The sequence below is a fragment of the Oratosquilla oratoria genome, chromosome 23, assembly GCF_046742065.1.
Source record: "Oratosquilla oratoria isolate Oo_2021 chromosome 23, ASM4674206v1, whole genome shotgun sequence".
Taxonomy (NCBI): Eukaryota; Metazoa; Arthropoda; class Malacostraca; order Stomatopoda; family Squillidae; genus Oratosquilla; species Oratosquilla oratoria.
In genome coordinates, this window is record NC_134799.1 from 4,669,841 (window position 1) to 4,691,268 (window position 21,428).

Below are 21,428 nucleotides of genomic sequence, written 5' to 3' on the forward strand. Positions count from 1 at the left end.
TAGAGAGACTATTGAGAGGTGAAAGCCTTGCTGCCGACGAGAGGGAACACGGATGATGATGATGATGATGATGATGATGATGATGATGATGATGATGATGATGATGATGATGATGATGATGATGATGATGATGATGATGATGATGATGATGATGATGAAACTTACGATAATGATAATAGTGATGGTTATGATGGTAAAATTATGATAATGGTGATGATCATATAGTTTATGATAATGAAAATAGTGATGGTTATGATGGTAAAAATTATGATAATGGTGATGATCATATAGCTTATGATAATGAAAATAGTGATGGTTATGATGATAAAAATTATGATAATGGTGATGATCATGTTGCTTATGATAATTAAATTAGTGATGATTATGATAAAAACTATGATAATGGTGACGACGACGACGGCGACGACTGGTGACGGTTATGAAATCATAACCGTCTTGTCAGCGCCAGTTGATAACATGCTGACAAAGTAATCCGGTGTGCTTTGTCACTACAGCACCAACTTTTACAGTTTCAGCCAGTGTTAGATACATCCCTGCAACCACCGCCACCACCACTACCACCACCACCACCACCACCACCACCACTAAAAACAACAAACATCACCATCACTGCAACCTACTGAGTTCCACTGCTACTACCACTACTTCTACTACTACTACTACTACTACTACTACTACTGCTACTGCTACTACTACTACTACTACTACTACTACGACTGCTACTACTACTACTGCTACTACTTCTTGTTACTATTGTTATTACTACTTTTAGAACTACTATTAGTGCTACGACTGTTACCACAACTATTACCATTACTATTGTCATTACTATTACTACTGCCACTATTGTTGTTACGGTTCCGTGAAATAATTCTTATTAATTAACTCTCGTTGTGATGAAGGGGAGTGCGTTGCAGGGTGGGAGTGTAAGGGGGGGGCGGATAGTAGTGTGCGACGCAGGCTATAGCTACGATCATGAGTAAAAGCAAAAATGTGTGATGACAGATGGGTATACAGATATACACATATATATATATATATATATATATATATATATATATATATATATATATATATATATATATATATATATATATATATATATATATATATATAGATATATATATATATATATAGATAGATAGATAGAGAGAGAGAGAGAGAGAGAGAGAGAGAGAGAGAGAGAGAGAGAGAGAGAGAGAGAGAGAGAGAGAGAGAGAGAGAGAGAGAGAGAGAGAGAGAGAGAGAGAAATATGGGGGTCGAAAGGATGTACTCGAATGTGTTTATGGTTTTATATAGAAATACCAAACATGTATCATCAAATATTTTCCATCCTTCAATTTAAATGTTATCATTGGAAGACTGACACTATTCCGATTTGTTTGTTTTCCTGTATATGTAGAAAGTACGGTACGAGTTGCGCCATCTTTTGCCAATCATCGCAGTTAAAGCAGTTTGTTTACATTGTAGAGTGGACGCTCGTCGAAGATTGGTATACTAATCTCAATACATCGCAATAATCATGGCACCAGAAAAGGTCAGGAGACATATATAGTTTAATGTGTAGTTCATGATCGGATAGATGACATCTTGATAGACAAGCATTTTATTTTAGGTGCAAATGAACAGTGTTTATGTAACTACGACGTATTGTTTGCAAGTTTGGGCGGGAATTCAAGAGACTACGAAATTGCAATAACTAATTTAATAATGGTCAGTCACCTTCTGTCGTTTTACGTATATTGAAACAGGTGCCCTGTGGTAAAAATTAATAAGCTGATTAGATTTCCACCAGCTTATGTTTGAAATGGTTGGGGGTCTTGTTTTTCTGGATTTGAAGGAGGGGTACCGTATTGCCAGCGCAGGTCTATTCATGTTGGACATGGCCGTTGGTTTTTACACAAAGGAAATATTTTGGGAGTGACAGCAGCTATCACGAAGTGTATTTGTGGACTACGTTAACACGGTGCTGAGCAGATACGACAATGGTAAACCTGTAGTTAAACATTCGTTGTTATTCAAAGTTGTTTTGTGGGGCCATCTTTTGGAGTGGGTGGTAAGTACTAAGTTTTTTTTTATTAAATGGGATGCAACTCGTTCGTTTAAGTACAGAATACCTTATTTCATTATTAGGATGTTGCGAATGGGAATTAATTTCCTCTCTGCTGCGTAGATAATGATGAACGCTTATATATGTATAACTTAGCTCTGTTTTGTTTTTTATTAGTACAACATTTGTACTCTGCTGTTGCTGGGCAGGAGGTGCCATTCCATAATACCTGCCCAACGAAAGCACTCACTCTCAGGATGATACGCAAATTTAAACAGTTATTTGCTATTGAAGTGGTGGGCTTGACTAATGTTGTATGGTCGATTGAAATAATTTTCCTCAGGATGCATATTCATTTTATCTGAAGTTTAATGAAAGGTCATAAATTAAGATGTAATCTTTCTTAGCAGTTGAATGACAGTCACAATGGGTTTTGGCTAATTTTGTTGTAATGTTTGTTTGGCCAACCTTATTTACTAGGGCATATACTAAATACTAGTGTCAAGAAACATGAATTATGGAGTTTGGAATTTTTACACTTTATTCCAGAATATGTTTCAGAAGTCAAAAGAATGGACAGGGCACCCCTGAAATTAATAGTGACATTGCTCCTACCAGACATCCATGAATCATGAAAGTACCTTATAATACTGAATGGCTAAATCTTCCATTGTAAAAGGACCATAAAATTTTAGGCTTCACATTTGTCTCAATTGACTTTTAGCCCAAATATCAAAGAACTGACAGCTAAAATTAACACTAAAGCGAACCTACTTAACCACTTCAGCACATGAGGCATGAGTGGATACACGAGGATGCTGGCATTGGCGTCTTGATTATATATATTTTTTTTGTAGTTGTACATGAGTTAACCCTAGATTCTGTTAACTGGTATGATCATGTTTTCTGTGTTTATTATTACTTAAGAGTAAAAGAGAACGAGTAGTACAGCAGTGACTTTTATATTTTATAATGCGAGTAGTGTGATGAATCACACCTATGGAAGCCTATGCTGTGCATGAGAATTTGACTTGTACTGAAGTGGTTAACTCCTTGACAGGTACTGTACTGACAATGGGCTACAGAAAGAAACTAATAAACTTCTAAAAGCAACCCACAAAAACCAACCTTGACTGCCTCTGCATGCAAACAACACAACATACACTCTATAAAGGATTTGTGGGAAAACCCAGTTTCGGCTGTGGCCTTCCTTGGGGAGACGGGACTGCTCGGACAGACAGTCTAGGGAACGACAACAACAACAACAACAATCAGCTAGACAAACCAACAGTTTACAAGCTTTACAGAACATAGCACTGAGAGTAATATTAGGATGCACCAAAACCACCCAGTACCAAAAAGAATATAAGGAAGATTGAAAGAATCTAAAGAGCAACCATGAAGATGGCCCCCACACTTTCAGAACTGTCATATGAAGAGAGGCTGTCGAAACTAGAGTTACCGGCCATTGAACAAAGAAGAGAAAGAGGAAACTTGTTAACCATCTATAGAATCATGAGAAGCATGGAAGTCCTTGATAGAGAAGACTTACTTTATTGGTATATGAGAAATACAAGAGGATGTGGAAAGAAACTCAAAAGGGACAGTTATAGAAGAGACCTGAAAAAGAACACCTTTCCCCACATAGTGGTGGACGTATGGAACTAATTGGAAGAAATGATAGTGTGTGCAAAAACCATTTAGTAATTTAAGAACAATTTAGATACTGCGAGATACAGAGATGGGACACCATGAGCGTAGCTCCCCTTCCTGAAAGATATAACTAGGTAAATTGGACACCTGCACATAAACCAAAACTCATCTTATAAAACACCACTTGAAAATGACAGGAACACTACACACCCTTCACACTACATTTCACAACCACCATCAATTGAGTGAAAAAAACAACAGCAACTTACTATTCAGACAGCTATAACATGCTACCTACACCACAAAATATACAGTCATCACTGAAAAACCCCTGCAAGACAGACCATCAAACTCGGTGTTTCAACCCATAGAGATGAGAAAAAAACATGCCTGACAAGAACTGTATTTAGGAAAATATCCAGCATTAAAATAGTACCAACACAGAATAGGCCCATGCCACAGATTCAAACTGCCCTGGATGCAACCTCTGCAAATAGGATACAGAACATCTTGTACTACAATCCACCACACTACCTCTGCCATTATCTGGTGATCCATAGGATGTGGCTTGCAAAACCAGCAGCATTGCCACATCTAAACCATCTCCAAAGAAAACAGGGGAGACAATTTTCTATATATTTGCATGTATGACTGGTATAATTAAAGAGACTGCAAGTGGCCCAAAGACCCACACTCAGCTTCTCTGTAATTACTAAAAAAAAAAAAAAAAAACCAACCCAACCCCATGGAAATTCCTTGGTCGGGAGCCGGGGCAATGTCACCTGACTTAAGATGCCACATCGTTTGATAAGCCTCTTCTTTTCTTTACATGTATAACAATTACACACACAACCTACCATTTAATGACAAAATCAATAAGCATTTAGAATATTCCATGTTAACATACTTGGGGTAGTGGACAGCTTCCAGTATATGCTGAATGTTTTGATTCATGGCAGACAACACTTTGTGGGTCACGAGATTTAGGAAATAGTATAACAATCTGAAGGTAACAACACAATATTTCTTCCCAGAGTAACTATTGGGCCCACCCTGAGGTTGCCAGTTACTAGAAGGCTGCAGGTCTGCCAGAGACCAGGAAGAATGGATTGATTAATTGAACAAAAGCCAAAAGATGAATTATGTATCATATAAGGGCTGTTGGTACAAATCCAACTGTTCTCCGGGATTTCTTTAGCAGTAGAGGTGCATCCCACAGGAAACTGGCCAAGTTACCAGTGCTTCCCATAAACCACTTCATGAATGGATTTATTGTTGTTGTCTTGTCATTGCTTTTCACTAGTGTTCGTTATACCCAGAAAGATGGGATAGTCTTCATACCTCACAACTGTGGCTTCTAACTTCGGGTTGTAGGGGTGATGTGAAGTGTCAGAGTGGAGTCCAAAACCAGAGTCTGCTTGATCATACCAATTAGGTGCCAGCACTGAAATACTGGCATGCACCTTTGGTGTTTACTGATGCAGTTTTGATTTGGGTGTGTGTCTCATCGTCATCGTGGCTATCTCTTGAAGTGATGATGTCTCCATTTAACTTGTGTGTGTGTGTGTGTGTGTAATATATATATATATATATATATATATATATATATATATATGTATGTATATATGTGTGTATGTATATTGTATATATATATGTATATATATGTGTGTGTATATATATGTATATATATAAATATATATATATGTATATATATATATATATATATGTATATATATATATATATGTATATATATATATATATATATATATATATATATATATATATATATGTATATATATATATATATATATATATATATACTGAATGCCCCATTCTACCCATCCCTAGACAACAACACAATATACCTTCCCTGTATTTACATAGTTTTACCTAGTTGTATTTTGCGGGAAGGGGAGCTATGCTTGTGGTGTTCCACCTTTGTATCTCAGTGTCTAGTTTGCTCTTAAACTCATGAATGGTTTTTGCACACACTATTTCATTGTCCAGTTTGTTCCAAGTGTCCACCACTCTATGTGGAAAACTGTTTTTCTTCGGATCTCTTCTGTAGCCAGGGTTGGTGATTTTTTTTATCTTTTTAAAAAAATCAAAAAAATCGGAATGTTTTGATTTAAATCAGATTTTTTTTATTTAAATCAGATTTTTTTGATTTTATTAATAATCAGCACAAAAGATATTGTGAAAGTTATATATATATTCTATATGTTAGTGTAAAATACATTTGAGGTATTTTTACAGTGTTGCATCATCTCTCACTTGCTTATAACATGTTTGAGCTCTCAAAATCAGCAATTCAGAAGTGTAAAGAAGAACTTGACTGTCATGTTGGCAGTGTTGTTACAGATAATGCAGCTAATGTAAACAAAATGAGGAAACTGTTAGAACAGGAAAATGAACTGAAGCTGGTGACCTATGGCTGTACTGCACACATTTTGAATCTTCTGGCTCATGATCTGGAAATTGACAATATTAAAGAGCATGTGGTGAATATAGTAAAATACTTTAGAAACAATCATTATGCTTCTGCAAGATATCGTCAGGAAGGTGAGCAACGTCTTGTTATGCCTCAAGACACACGATGGAATACCATGTGTAACTGTCTGAAGACATATATAAAGAACTGGCCAGCTCTCATGAAAATATGTGAAGTTGATAGGGAGCAAATTGATGTCAGAGTTAGAGAAAAGGTGTCTAACTTAACCCTGAAGCGGTCAGCAGAGGACCTACTTGCACGACTAGAACCAACAGCTGTGGCTTTAGACAAAGCACAGATTGATAAATGTACAATTGCTGAAGCAGTGAACATTTGGAAAGAATTAATCACAACTTTAAGCAATGGCAGAGATGCCCTAACTGCTGTGAGAAAGAGGTATGACCAAGTCATAACACAAGCTCATCTTCTTGCAAACCTAATTCATCCTTCCCTTCAAGGAAAACTGCTTAGTGAAGAAGTGAATAATGCAATGGACTATGCTAATGAAAGGTTTCCTTCACTTGTCCCAGTCATCATGAAATTTCAAGCCAAATTGCCTCCTTTCCATGCATTTAAGTTCAGTGATTTTGTGACCAAGTCTATGTCAGCTGTTGAATGGTGGAGGTCACATTCAAATGTGTTGGATAGGGATGTCATTTCAGCAGCACAACAACTACTGTCTGCAGTGGCTTCTTCATCAGGGGTTGAACGAGTTTTTTCAAGCTATGGTATAGTACGGCTGGGAACAGAAAAAGCTGCAAAACTGGTGTTTTTGTTTAAAACTATGAATGCACACAAAATGGATGTATATGATGATACTAATGATCAGGATGCTTAAAAGAACCAAATTCATTGTCAAAAGAATTAAAAACCTTACTTTTTATATTCAAAAAAATTTTGAACTACTTTCAGAGAAGTGTTTCATTATTTTTTAAAAGAAGATTGCTTTTACAGAATAAATTCAATGTGCTTTTGCTCTGAATACAGGCTGCAATAATTTTCTTTTTTTTTAATTCATTACTTCAAGAAATAAGTATAGCTCATTATAAGTAACCCTTTTTGATTTCCTTATTCAATAGCAAGTAGATTTTTTTTCTATTGCAAAAGGAAGTGATTTAGCATTTTAGTCCTTAGCTCATTACAAGTAAATCCCTTTGATTTCTTTCTTGATGGATGTGAAATTTTTTGTTGAACTGTACAATAAAAAAAAGCATTTAGTATAAAGTCAGTGTGCTTTTGCTCTGAATACAGGCTGCAATAATTTTCTTTTTTAAATTCATTACTTAAAGAAATAAGTATAGCTCATTTTAAGTAAACCTTTTTGATTTCCTTATTCAATAGCATGTGGATTTTTTATGTTTTTATTGCAAAAGCAAGTGATTTAACATTCTAGTCCTCAGTTCATTCATTACAAATAAAACCCTTTGATTTCTTTCTTAATGGATGTGAAAATGTTTGTTGTACTGTACAGTAAAAAGAAACATTTAGTGTTCTATTTCTCAGAAATATATAAAGCAGGTATAATTATGTTTGTTTTTATATTTTTCATTTACATTCCATATTGCTTTGGGCAGAAGTAAATACTGATTTAAATCGATGATTTTAAAAAAAAAAATCATTTGATTTAAATCTTTATTTAAATCACTGATTTAAATCATCATGATAAAAATCAGCCAACCCTGTCTGTAGCTATGTTTTTTGATTTTCTTCCCATGTCCTCTTGTGCTTCTCTTGTCCAGTGACCATTGCTGGTTACATGGGAGCCATGGGTCTTGTACAAGAGAAACTTTGGGGTGGTGGTAATGGATTGAGCCATATATAAGAATGAGATGTAATTAATATGTTCCAATGAGTATGTTTAAATATATGGGTTCCTGCATGCATGCAAAAGCGGGTCACTATGAGCATAGCTCTCTTCAAATACAACTCGGTAAATACATAATCATTGGAAATCAAAGAAATTAAGTTGGAACCGTACATGAATTTGAGTCTAGGTATTTTAGAAAATTAGAGAATAGGAGACAGGACCTATTAGCATTGCTCCATTCCTGTATATTACAATTAGGTAAATATAATCAGGTAAATACAATTACAACATGTGTCTGTTTTCACTAGAGAAAAAATACAAGAACAGGTTGAAGGGAGAGAAGTGACCCCCCCCCCCCCAATAAGTGAAATAATAACAATGAAGGAAATAATGGATCAAAGAATGAACCTCAACGTCAGAAAAACACACAGCCCAGATGGAATAGCAAATAGGATATTAAAAAATGTAAAGAAGAACTAGCAGACAAAATATGTAACACAAGTTGCTCGCTCAAAGAAGGAAAAATGCCAGAAGACTGAAATAATGCTGATATCGTACCAATTTATAAAGAAAGAAATAAGGAAGATCCAACAAATTACAGACCAATAGTAGCTAAATTCTGTGAAAAGGTTATAAAAAGTAGATGGATAAAACATCTGGAGGATAATATGAGTATACTGAATCTGAGACAAAGTTTTTCACACAGAGTGGTGGACACTGAACAAACTGGACAAAACAATAGTGTGTGTAAAAACCATACACGAATTTAAGAGCAAACTAGACACTGCGAGATACAAAGGTGGGACACCACAAATGTAGCCCCTCCCCACACACACACACACCTCTTTAGGTTAAATAGTGTGTGCAAAAAACATACAAGAATTAAGAACAAATTAGCTCCCCATCCCGTATAAAACAGTTAAGTAGAAACACAAATTATATATATATATAATATATAGTTGCATACACAGTTACACTTTTTTCTTTTTTAAGCTGCATGAAGAAGGATGATAATTTTATCGGGTATAGTATTGGGCTGACAGGAGAGAAGCAGTAGAAGAGATTATTCTTATAGCATGAAAGTGTGATTACAAGGCATATGAATAGAGATGGAAGAAAAAATAGGTTCTGATTACCACTAAAAGCAGAAGTGAAAGAGCTCGGTTATATCTATATTGGAGGGAATGGCAAACAATTTTTTTTTTTTTTTAGCTTTTGAAGAATGGGGTCCCTATTCTTCAAAAGGGTAAAACTTGGTACCCCTGTTGTTCAAAGGGTCTTATTTACAATAATCTTTTCTTTCATCCAATTAATCACTGGAAGTGCATCTTTAGTAATACATAAATCCCCTCCTCTCCTCTCTCCCTCCTCTCCTCTCTCCCTCCTCTCCTCTCTCCCTCCTCTCCTCTCTCCCTCCTCTCCTCTCTCCCTCCTCTCCTCTCTCCCTCCTCTCCTCTCTCCCTCCTCTCGTCTCTCCCTCCTCTCGTCTCTCCCTCCTCTCCTCTCTCCCTCCTCTCCTCTCTCCCTCCTCTCCTCTCTCCCTCCTCTCCTCTCTCCCTCCTCTCCTCTCTCCCTCCTCTCCTCTCTCCCTCCTCTCCTCTCTCCCTCCTCTCCTCTCTCCCTCCTCTCCTCTCCTCTCCTCTCTCCCTCCTCTCCTTCCTCTCTCCCTCCTCTCCTCTCCTCTCTCCCTCCTCTCCTCTCTTCTCCTCTCCTTCCTCTCTCCCTCCTCTCCTTCCTCTCTCCCTCCTCTCCTCTCTCCCTCCTCTCCTCTCTCCCTCCTCTCCTCTCTCCCTCCTCTCCTCTCTCCCTCCTCTCCTCTCTCACTCTCCTCTCTCTCTCACTCTCTCTCTCTCTCTCTCTCTCTCTCTCTCTCTCTCTCTCTCTCTGTTTTGTATATATTTGTGTATAAATTCATATATAGACATACACATGCATATGTGGGGGAGATTTGGAATTTAAGACAGACAGATTGAAAAAGTTTAAATGTGTTTAAGATGAATTGTCAGAGAGGGTTTATAAGGTTGGATAGAGTGAGAAATGAGGAGGTGAGGAAGAGAGGGGATGGAAAGGGAGGTGGATATGGCTGATTAAAGAGTATTGGGGTGGTTTGGACAGAAAGAATGAATGAAGAAAGATCAGCAAAAGAAGTGTGGATGGAGTGAACCTAAGGGAATGACCAAGGATAAGATGGATGGATGGGGTGAAAGGGACAACAAGCAAGAGGGGGAAATGTCTTCAGGGCAAGGAAGGGAGAAAACAGGAGCTGTGGGTGAGTGGAAAATGTGTATGAATGTATTGATGCAGCACATTAGGGGACTGGGAGAGGGGTGGGGGTCAGTGTGTAGGTGAAGCAGCCCTGCTATGAATGTACTCTATCTTGCTGCACTGCTTCTGACCTGTGTGGTAGGCAGGAGACAGGGATGACCCTTTATCTATGAGGAGCTAAGATAAGAAGGAAACAAGGGTATTGAGTGGGAGTGGGTGCATGCCTGTGACATGACTACCTCCCTTATAATGGGAAAGAAGCCTGTGTTATGTGTGTGTGTACATACATATGCATATTTTATATATATATATATATATTATATATATATATATATCTCAATGCCAGGTAATAGTTTGATAGATTTTGCTTAGTATTAGGGATTTTCAAAAACTGCCTATTTTACCAATGGTAATACTAATGCCTAGAGTATTGGTACATAGGGTAAAAGGTAACGAGTGCAGATGGTACAAGGGTGCATGGCAGCAGCCATATTCATAGTAAGGGGATACTACATGAATTTCTTCTGCAATATAAATTCCTTATTTGGGAGGAGGCAATATTCTAACCTGAGAATGGAAGTTCTTTCTCATTAAACTGAAACGACATGTCTCAGGTACATGTTACTAGAAGGGTTGATTCACACTATCGGTCTGGTTGCGCTCTGCTCTCGGTTCTGAGGTATTCACACGTATGGTCTACTCTCGCTCCGCTATCGCTCCCGTCATTCCCCCTCCCTCGACACCAGTACAAGTCTTACCATCAGTTATGAATGATGTGTGACTTTTCTGATGTCGAGTTGGCAATAATCGCTATTGCACTTGATGATGAAGAAGAAGAAGGAAAACAAAATAGAAAAAGAAAGAGATTGTGGGTTCATCCTATGTTGCAAGATAGGAAGACTGAAGGAGAATTTCATACTCTGCATCCTCATTTTATTGATGATGAGAGTAAATTCCACAGCTATTTCAGAATGAACAAAGGAACATTTGAGAAAATACTACCCAAAATTGAGGATGACCTGAAATGTACCAGAAGATGCTGCACTTCCTGGCACTGATGTGCTTGCACCATACGTTATAGTGGGAGATGAGGCTTTCCCGCTGAAGAGAAATTTGATGAGGCCCTACCCAGGTTCACAGACTGAACATAATGTAGAGAAAAGGATTTTTAATTATAGATTATCTAGAGCCAGGAGGATAGTTGAGTGCACATTTGGTATTCTAGTGCAAACCTTCAGAATATATTTAAGGAAACTTAAAGCTATGCCTTCTAATGCTAATGCAATCATTACAACAACAAGCATACTTCACAATCTGATACACCCAAATGCTGTTGCATTACCAGATACTGTTACCATGCCTCCATCAAACACAGTACGTCCAATGAGAGGAAGAGGGGGAAATGCTACAAGGGAGGCTTTTGGCGTTAGAGAAACACTGAAAGATTATTTCAGCTCCCTAGCTGGTTCAATGCCTTGGCAAAATGATAAAATATAAGTAGACAAACAAACTTGTGTGGATAATAGGCTGTTATTATACATATGGAACTTCTTTCTTCGGTTAATAATGTGTATTTTTTTCTCTCAGTACCTTGGCAATATGATAATTATGCAAACATAATTTTATAGGAAAATTGTTTAGTGAGGATAGGAAATGCATTTCCACAGTGGACATTAGGCTATTGTATGGAATTTCTTACCTTCACAACCCAGCTTCTTCTTTTTGCCACGTTATCACTGTAGTGCAGCGAAGTCAGGTCATACAGCTCTGGTTTACCTTTGACTAATTCTATTAGCATTTCATCTGAAACCACAAAATTAAAGTAAGTTTTGTAGGTTATATTTCATTCAGTTGGTGCTTATGTATATCCTAGCTGTATGCATTGTCATTGTATCAGTGATAAATAAAAAGAAAACGTATTTTTATCATTCGTCTAACTTTCGCATGATCGCATTGTGGTGTTTTCTTTGGATTATCCATGGTTTGGTAGGACAGAAGGCAACACTACTTGCTTATATGAAGGCTGAATCTCGTTTGGAGTGGAGCAGGAGGTGCAGGACCGTGGCAACTGAGTTCACACTGGCGCTCACAGTCCGCTCTCGCTCCAGTAAAAATATCTTTTTACTGAACCATGACTGGAGCGAGAGCAGAGCGAGAGCGCCAGTGTGAATGCTTCCACTGAAATTAATGAGACAATATTGGACTGGACTGAGAGCGGAGTGGGAGCAGAGCGCGACCGGACCGATAGTGTGAATCAAGCCTAAATGTAATGCCAGAAAGTGCTACAGTGACAGGCTTTTAAGCTAGGCCCACTTTACAGTAATCTTCCCATGTGAAAAGTCGAGGCGTGCTCCGACTAGGCTTCTTTAAAGAGGAAAAAGGCCTTTGTTATATATATTTAGTGATGAATCTCTCTTGAGCAGCCAGCTAATGAGAGTAAGATATGTCAGTTGCTGAATACCTATCTTATATTTCCAGGCGGATCCAGAGAATGAGAGTGGGACCGGTGCCAACACAAGCACCCTTTCAGAAGACAGCACACCAGTAGCAGACACAAGTGATCATGATCCATATTTTGAACCCGTGGTGCAGTTGCCTGAAATTTCCGTCAAGACAAACGAGGAAGATGAGGAGGAGATACTGAAACTGTGAGGAGGGTTTAGTTGTTCTTAGAGTGAACATGTGTGGGTGCATATTTGTAAATAAATGTTAGTACATGTATTAGTGTCTTTGTTGATATAGTTATTTAGTAATAGTGCCTTTGTGTATGTGTGTGGTAAAGGTGATTTATTGGTATGTGATTGGCTATAACCCTACAGTCTGGGGATTATTTGCCAGTTAAAATTGTTTGGTAATAACTTGAAACCAAATTTGGCCATGGAGTTTGCCCTAATATATATATAGATACAGATACATACATACATACATATACCAACAGCTTTTTCCCCCTTACAAGAGAGGTAGCCAAAAACAAAGGCATAAAATCCTCTCCTACTCACTCCTCCCTCTGTCTTATCTTGATTCCTCTTGGATGATGGGACGTCCCTGCATCTCGCCCACTGTCCTGGGTCAGAAGCAATGTAGCAAGACACAGCACATCCACAGCAAGGCTGCTTGATTCAATTGGCAACCCCCTCTCTGTCCCCTCGTGCAGAAAAAGAGAAGATTGGGAGAAATCCCTTTGGGCTTTGTCAGAATATTCACACATACTTCCTCACCCTCCCACCCACTCCCTTCCACACATCACAGCATCATCCATACACAACCATTCTCCACCCACCCCAATCTTTCATCTTTTCCCATCCTTCCTCAACAGACATTCCCCTCTTTCCCAATGCCCCTTTTACCCCATCCATCAATGTCATCCTTGGTCGCCCTCACATGTTCACTCCATCCACACCTAGGAGGGGAGCTGCCTCTCGCAGTTTGTCATCAGCTTCGTGTTTAAGTCCACAGATACATAAAAAGTAATTGCCAAAAGGTCCTTTCCCACATGTGAGAATGAACGAGTTGGAACATACACCCACCCTACACCTATCCCACACATGTCCATAAGCTTGTTGTCTCCCTCCCATCTTAAATCCTCATGGATGTAAGGTGTGCGTGCATGCACTCACTCACTCACTCACTCACTCACTCACTCATTCATTCACTTACTGGTGTAGTGGTACTGCACTCAACTGCTAACTGAATGTTCTATAAGTTCAAGTACCTTCCCAAGGCTGAAAAGCATTGAAACACTAAGTCAACACTGGTGGACAAGGAGTTGGGTGGGTAAGGTAGTGAAACTCGTAGATTGGGCCATATATATGCTTTGAGCTCACATTCAGATGTCAATCACAAATCCAAGACCATGGAGAGTCACACATGTACATACAAGCAGAGGCCCATTCCTGGCAGATAAAAAAAAAAGAAAAAAAAAAAAAGTGGCAAGAGTGTTTTTCTGGAGGGTTTAAGTATGCATGTGTGTGCAGTTATTTTAAATGTATAGGTGCTTGCCTATGCTTTTCAAATAATTATTGTGTAATTTTCTTAAAGTGGTTGAGTGGTGGTTGCACTTTTCTTTGTGCCTCTGTTTAGGTTAAATGTTTATTTTTCATTTATTGCTCAATCTTGTATATTTCTAAACAACATTTTTCATTTAGCATTGGTGTTATAAATAGTAGTTTGGTGGTTACCACATAAAGTAATTGCACCATAATTGTTTTACTTACAAATGACCATGCTTTTAGTGAATAGGTACCCCTTTAGTTTGTGGGTGCTTCATAAATCTCGGTAATCATGACTGATTCAAGTAATGGGTGCCATGTAATGTTAACTAGTCAACTTACTTTTTTAATAACCTTATTGCAGACGATGCAAGATGTTCAGATACAACACCTCAGAGTCACCACCAGAGTGGAAGGAAAGAGGAACTGGCAATGTCAAGATTCTCAAGAATAGTGATAAGAAACTTGTGAGTTATTTTGTCGGAAGTGTGTAGGGGCAGTGAAGGATTGCCAGAATGCTCAGGAGTGCAAGTTGCAGACTTTAAAGTTTTGGTTGTGGAACACGTGGCATGGGCATGCATGAACAGAAAGCTGAACCACAATGACTGAAGCACCAATTTCAGTGTCACGCAGGTGTGAACGAGATGCAGTGTGCTTGATTGGTCACCCTGTGCAAAGCCCTTCTTCAGGTGCCCAAGGATGACAAGTAGAAAATCTCTGAGAGTATATAATTGCATGTTTAATTGACAGATGTTATTTATTGTTTGGCTGGAGAAAACAAGATTTGTACATATTTGCATGGATCCAAGCTCAAGTATTTAATGAGAGACTCATTTCAACTGCCATGGCATCGCTTATTTCACCATGGATAATTTTTAAGCTATAATTTGTATTCCAAGGAGTATGTATACTCCGCTTTCATTAAGAACTATGTTTAAGACTGCTGAGAAGTTCCTGATGTTTGTGTATGCCTTCAGAAAGCAACAAGATAGTGTGCTTGTGATAATGGTCAATATACAGAAGCCGCGAAAAGTTTGGGCGCAAAATTATAGGCGCCCCAACTTTCCCCTAAACTCAAAACATGCGAAAAATACAACTTTCCACCCAAACTTTTCGCTATTTTTCAATGCTAGCGTTTGTACCCGTATTTAGCCGAGACAATACACACTATTTGGCAACTCTGTTTAGGCGCACTCGATGTCACATGGAGTCACTTTCTAAACATCTCTCATGGAGAGTAGTATTTTTTTTTTGCGGTGGTCTCTGTTTTTGTGCCTTGATATCTCCGTAATGGGAAGTGGTAAAGAGCTGGAAAGAGACACAGTTGTTACAATCATAACCCTCTATAAGGAGAGTTATAAGTGTAAAGATATTGCTACTCGTGTGGGAATTGGAGTGCGTCAAGTGCAAAAGTGGACCAAGAAATTTCGAGACGAAGGAAGTGACATCATTTGTACTCCAAAGCATCGCTCTGGTCGGTGAAGGAAGATATCAAATCGTACTTCTACGGTTCTAACTGCCTCCTACGGTTATTAGGAGGCAGTTAGAACCGTAGAAGTACAATTTGATATCTTCCTTGGCTGACCAGAGCGATGCTTTGGAGTACGAATGATGTCACTTCCTTCGTCTCGAAATTTCTTGGTCCACTTTTGCACTTGACGCACTCCAATTCCCACACGAGTAGCAATATCTTTACACTTATAACCCTCCTTATAGAGAGTTATGATTTTAACAACTGTGTCTCTTTCCAGTTCTTTACCACTTCCCATTACGGAGATATCAAGGCACAAAAACAGAGACCACCGCAAAGAAAGACTATTCTCCGTGAGAGATGTTTAGAAAGTGACTCCATGTGACATCGAGTGCGCCTAAACAGAGTTGCCAAATAGTGTGTATTGTCTCGGCTAAATACGGGTACAAACGCTAGCATTGAAAAATAGCGAAAAGTTTGGGTGGAAAGTTGTATTTTTCGCATGTTTTGAGTTTAGGGGAAAGTTGGGGCGCCTATAATTTTGTGCCCAAACTTTTCGCGGCCACTGTAGATTAAAATCCTAGTATTTCCTTTTGGGATTCTGAATTGTAAGGTTGTGTCTACTTTCATTTTGGTACTTAATGTTAATTTTATTTATTTTACTTGTTTATTTTTTGTGATCCAGTATGGGGAATAGAGTAACAAAATATTGATAATATAAAGAGTGGAGTAAATGACATTTTAGTAACTAGTTTAAAGGATTCCACAATTTTGTATTTAGTACTTAGGCAGAGGCCCCCTTCCTTTATTTTGGCTTTTGGCTTAAACATCACATGTGCATCAGATTACATCATCTTCCATATTTTTCTTTCACCATGCATGCCTCTGTAAAGGCTATATACGAGTCTTGAAAATTAACCCAGAGCAGTGTGTTAGCCTAAGTGTAGAGCGAAGGAAATACTTGCCACATATCCAAGAAGTGAGAAAATAATACAAATTCAATTTTATCCTTGTAATGGGGTTGGCAGCCAAAGCACATCATAAACGATAAAACCTACCCAATTTCCACTTTCATCTTGGCACCTCATGTTGAGGAGTTGCCCTGTTCCTTACCGCACTTGGTCAAAAGCAGTTGCAACCACAAACTACAAGCCCAACTACCTCACCCAATTATTTACCCCACCAACCTCGCCTTGACAATTCAAGAATTGACTCGACTTTGTGTCATGTAACTGGTAGAATCTATGTACTCTAAGGGCTTTTTCTCCCTTGCAAGGGAGGTAGCAAAGTCAAAAGGCAAGTACTTACTCCCACCCATTCCATTTCCATCCACCACCCTTTCCTCCCTCCCATCCCAGCTCCCCATGGATGCACCCCTGTACCCCGCCCACTGCCCTGGGTCAGAAGCAATGCAGCAAGACATAGCACATCCACAGCAAGGCCACTCCACTGAATCGGTAACCCCCTCGTACTGAAAAAGAGAAGACGGAGAATCCTTTCAGGCTGCATCAAAGTAGCATTCATACATAACCACTCCCCTTTCCAGAGCACATCATATCCACACACAGCCACCATCCACTCAACCCCACCTCCTGTCAAGTCAATTAGTAGAACAATACATCAAAAACATCACACCAATATAGTCCTCACATCAGAATCTCCATACCTACTCCTTCCCATGAGCCTGAAACAAATTACTTCAAGACTGACTGCCTAACCCTATCAGATCCCTCCAGATATTAGTCTTACAGAAAAAAGTAACTCCCAACAGAAGCAAAATCCATGCTATCATAACTGTCAGGTCACCATGCAGCACAAAATACTAACACCAAGTGGGCCTAGCCATAGAAATGAAGTGCTCTTGATTCAACCATCACACAGAAGACATCACATCCTATGCTGCTCCACAATAGCCATACCCACATATTGCAGTATTTCTTCATTGGGTTATTTCATGGCCTAATGCTTCGCATTACAATTCCCTTGAATACACTACACTGCTGTTCCTTAGTACTTTTACGTCCATTGTAATCTGTCCCTCTGTACCCTTCATTTTTTCCTCGCCAACTGACTCGCACCATCTCATAAATTCCTTCCAACCCCCCTATTCTCTCTCTCTCTTTTCCTCTCTCAATTATGTCAAACTTGTACCTCACTTTCTCATTTTTGTTTTCAAGGAGCAACGATGGTTGCCTTGTTGTGGGGCTTGCTCCTACAAGATATTTGGCAGAGCAGCACATTTTCAAAAACTCAACCTCTTCACATTAATCAAGATGTGCAGCCCTGAGAGGCTGACACTGAATTTCTATTACCTTTTCACTCCTGGAGAGCTGACATTCGGTTACTACTTCTCTCCTGTCATTTTCAGCTAGTGATGTTGAAACAGTCACACACCAATACAATTATTGTTTCAAATTTCACATAAGTGTTAAACCCACAGCCCCAGTGGCTAGCTGTTATCCTTAAACTGCCCACAGAACTCTCTGGGAAGAAACTTTGGATTGTATTGTATCAGTGTTGGACTTCTTCTGTCACTGGCTGAAGGTGGTAGAGAGAGGAGAACAGATGCTGGTTGTAAGCTCTCCATGTGTGAAAAGTGTAAGATATACAGTTGAAATTGAAAAAGATATCTTGGGGCCCAATCCAGAAACTGAGTGGCAACCCCTCAGGGCTGCACCTCCAGGTGAAGGTTGAGGGGGTTGAGAGGTTTTGAAGATGTGCAGCTTTGCTGCCTGTCTTGTGGGACCACCCTGGGTGTACCTGTCCTAGGTCCCTCCCACACCAACACAACATAACAACAATGAGTCAGGGAAAAGCACCACGTGGGGATGAAGTCTTTATTGGTCATTTGACCTTTACCAATTACGTGATTGAGCATGAATAACGGAAACATTGTACCAATTAAGATTTTGTCCTGACATTGTGTTTTAACTGACTTGCTTGTCCGTAGCTGCCTTCCTCTTTCATGGACTACAGTCGGAAGTCTTACCAGAAAGAGCTCTTGCGGGGCCTGACGAATGTTGTCAGCAACTTTGGGTTTTTCCACATAGTGGTACTTTAAACAATGATTATTATCCTTTGCCTCTCTCCCCTTGTCTTTTGCTTCTCTCCTCTTATACTTCCTATATGCTTCCCTCATTCTGACTTGCACCCATTCCACATACTCTTGCTTGTCTTCCCCAGCAGCCTTCACCTCTCATGTTGGCATTTGCTGCTTCTTTTCCTCCTCATCCTTATCTCGCATGCTTTGTACAGTTCATCACTTCCTGAAATAAACCCATTCTACTCCAGTTTCCCTTGTATACCTCTCCATCTCCCACACTTCTTAGTTCTTTTAGTATTCTTTTTCATTTATTATATTTACTCTCAACATTTCTCCACCTCCCTCCCTTGCCCCCCCTACTCCCTTTTTCCTCCATTGTCAATTTCTCTTTTACCAAAAATTATCTGAATCTCCAACTCTCTCCCCTGAAAATGTAGGTTTCTGGAAGGTTGCTGACCGAGCAGGTTAGGGTGTTGTTAGGGGATGGTGGCTCATTAAAATCCACACTACGAAGCCCGCTGTAAAGGGGTTCCATCCAAGGGCTTGATACAGGGAGTTTGTGTTGTTAAACCATACCATCATCATCAGAACTCTTCCCATCCTCTGGGTACCACCACTTTCCCCATATAAACTTATTCTTTGCTATTTTCCTAAACATTTTCTGATCATAGTCATCAAGTCCCTTTCGAAACACATCTTCAACATCATTTCTCCACCATGATTCATACCCAAGACTACAACAATACCTCCCTACTACTATATCTTTGTTCATCTTCCATGCATTAGGGTAATGAAAAGTCTTGTAAATATGATTTTTCACAGAAAATTGACAACTGGAGACTTTGAAGATTCATTCTTTTCCTACTTGCCATTCACAGAAATGGACATTTCAGTTTCTAACTGGATAGGTTTGTGAGAAGATTTTAGGATTTGGTGATTGCTGTGGGGCTGCAGATAACGACTATTCTTAACCGTTTCTCTCAACTTGTAACTTACGTTCACTCCTCACTTGTTCCATGTACTAATTAAACAACCACATTGGTATGACACACCCCTACTTCAAGTTTGCATTCGTCTCGAACATCTTGCACCTACATTCTACAGTGCTTGACAAAAGTATTGTCTGCCTGGGATGAGGCAGACAATAATTTTGTAAAATCTGGAAAGACCCATATTATGAGTCTCATGATTTTGCACCAAAACTTCTGTCTGCCTACAGCGAATGGGGAAGGGGTGGAGCTTATCAGCAAGCCAAGAATTAATGTCAGTCATGGTCTTGATGGTGAGGAGGGAGGTTGTGTGCCGTGACCCCTCTGTCCAGGACCCCCTCTTCAACCCAACCACATCTTCTGAGCCATCCTGTGTTACCAATATGATCAATACTAAGGATCTAAGTGCAGAAACCATACCCTAGATAGTTGCCCTCAAGAAGTCTGGCCAGCAGATGAAGAAAATAGCCTTTGCATAAGGGTCAGAAGAGGTTTTTTCACTGAGTGGTAGCTCATGTACCCCAATTCAGCAATATGGTGGTTGATAGTTCTCACTGAACACTTTGAACAGTTCTGGGTTTGTTTCTTTCACTTGTCTGGCTGTCACATGTGGATTAGATTAGTTCATGTTTCACAATAGATTTAGCCTGATCCCCTGTCTTTTTAGGACTTACAGACCTCTTCGCAATGGTAGGAGTCTGGCTGCCTCCCCTGTGGGTAAATTTGGCAACCCAGTGGTGGATGGTACAAGTACACACACACACCAACCTGTTTGACACAGTTTCCTTTGTTTGCCAACAAGACAATGACTGATGTGATTAATTCTTGGCACACTGATAAGCTCCACCCCTTCCCTGCTCACTGTAGGCTGACAGGATTTTTGGCATGAAACCATGCCATTTGTATGGGTCTTTCTAGACTCAGTGAAAGTACTGTTTGCCTCACCCCAGGCGGCGAGTTCTTTTGTTGGGCACTGTACATTGACATATTGGAACTCGTCTTGTATGACCAGTCACTTTGTATTCTAGCATATATGGTATAATAAAAGGCTGTATTGTGTATTCCTATAGCATTTGTAGACTAATAATTGGTGAAGGTCCATTGCTATGCAGTAAAGAGGTGTTGCAATTTTTCACGTTTTTTTTCTTTCTTTATTTTGTTAGGTTCGACTGGTCATGAGGCAAGATAAAACTTTGAAGATCCGAGCCAACCACTACATTTCTCCCTTCATGGAGCTCAAACCAAATTGCAGCAGTGATCGTGCATGGGTCTGGTCTGTTGTAGCAGACTTTGCTGATGAAGAGCCAAAGCAGGAGCTTTTTGCCATCAAATTTGCAAATGCTGAAAGTAAGTTAATTAATATTTTTGTGGAATGAAGACATGATAGGTGTGAGTGGAGAATGGTACGGTATGGATGATGCTGTGATGCATGGAAGGAAGTGGATGAGGGATTGGGGGGGTTGCAGCAGTATGTGTCAATGGTATTTTGACACAGCCCAAAGGGATTTTTCCCTGTCTTCTCTTTTTCTGTATGAGGAGAAAGAGAGGGGGGTTGCTGATTAGATGAAGCAGCTTTGCTGTGGATATTCTGTGTTGTGCTACATTGCTTCTGACCCAGGGCAGTGAGCAAGATGCAGGGATGACCCA

General features: G+C 39.4%; 1 protein-coding gene across 3 annotated transcripts in view; it reads left to right on the top strand.

Moving 5' to 3' along the window:
* Nucleotides 1-1,412: 1,412 nt before the first annotated feature.
* Nucleotides 1,413-21,428, top strand: part of LOC143037899 (ran-specific GTPase-activating protein-like) — a 28,791-nt gene continuing 8,775 nt past the window's right edge. Inside the window, exons 1-4 of one of the 3 annotated variants that reach the window (XM_076206544.1) lie at nucleotides 1,413-1,559; nucleotides 12,768-12,937; nucleotides 14,643-14,745; nucleotides 20,945-21,128. In XM_076206544.1, the coding sequence (XP_076062659.1) occupies nucleotides 1,545-1,559; nucleotides 12,768-12,937; nucleotides 14,643-14,745; nucleotides 20,945-21,128 (472 nt within the window). In that variant the 5' untranslated portion in view covers nucleotides 1,413-1,544. Of the gene's footprint in view, nucleotides 1,560-1,596; nucleotides 1,736-1,868; nucleotides 2,011-12,767; nucleotides 12,938-14,642; nucleotides 14,746-20,944; nucleotides 21,129-21,428 lie in introns of those variants that run through there. The other 2 variants (XM_076206546.1, XM_076206545.1) reach the window with 2 other exon arrangements.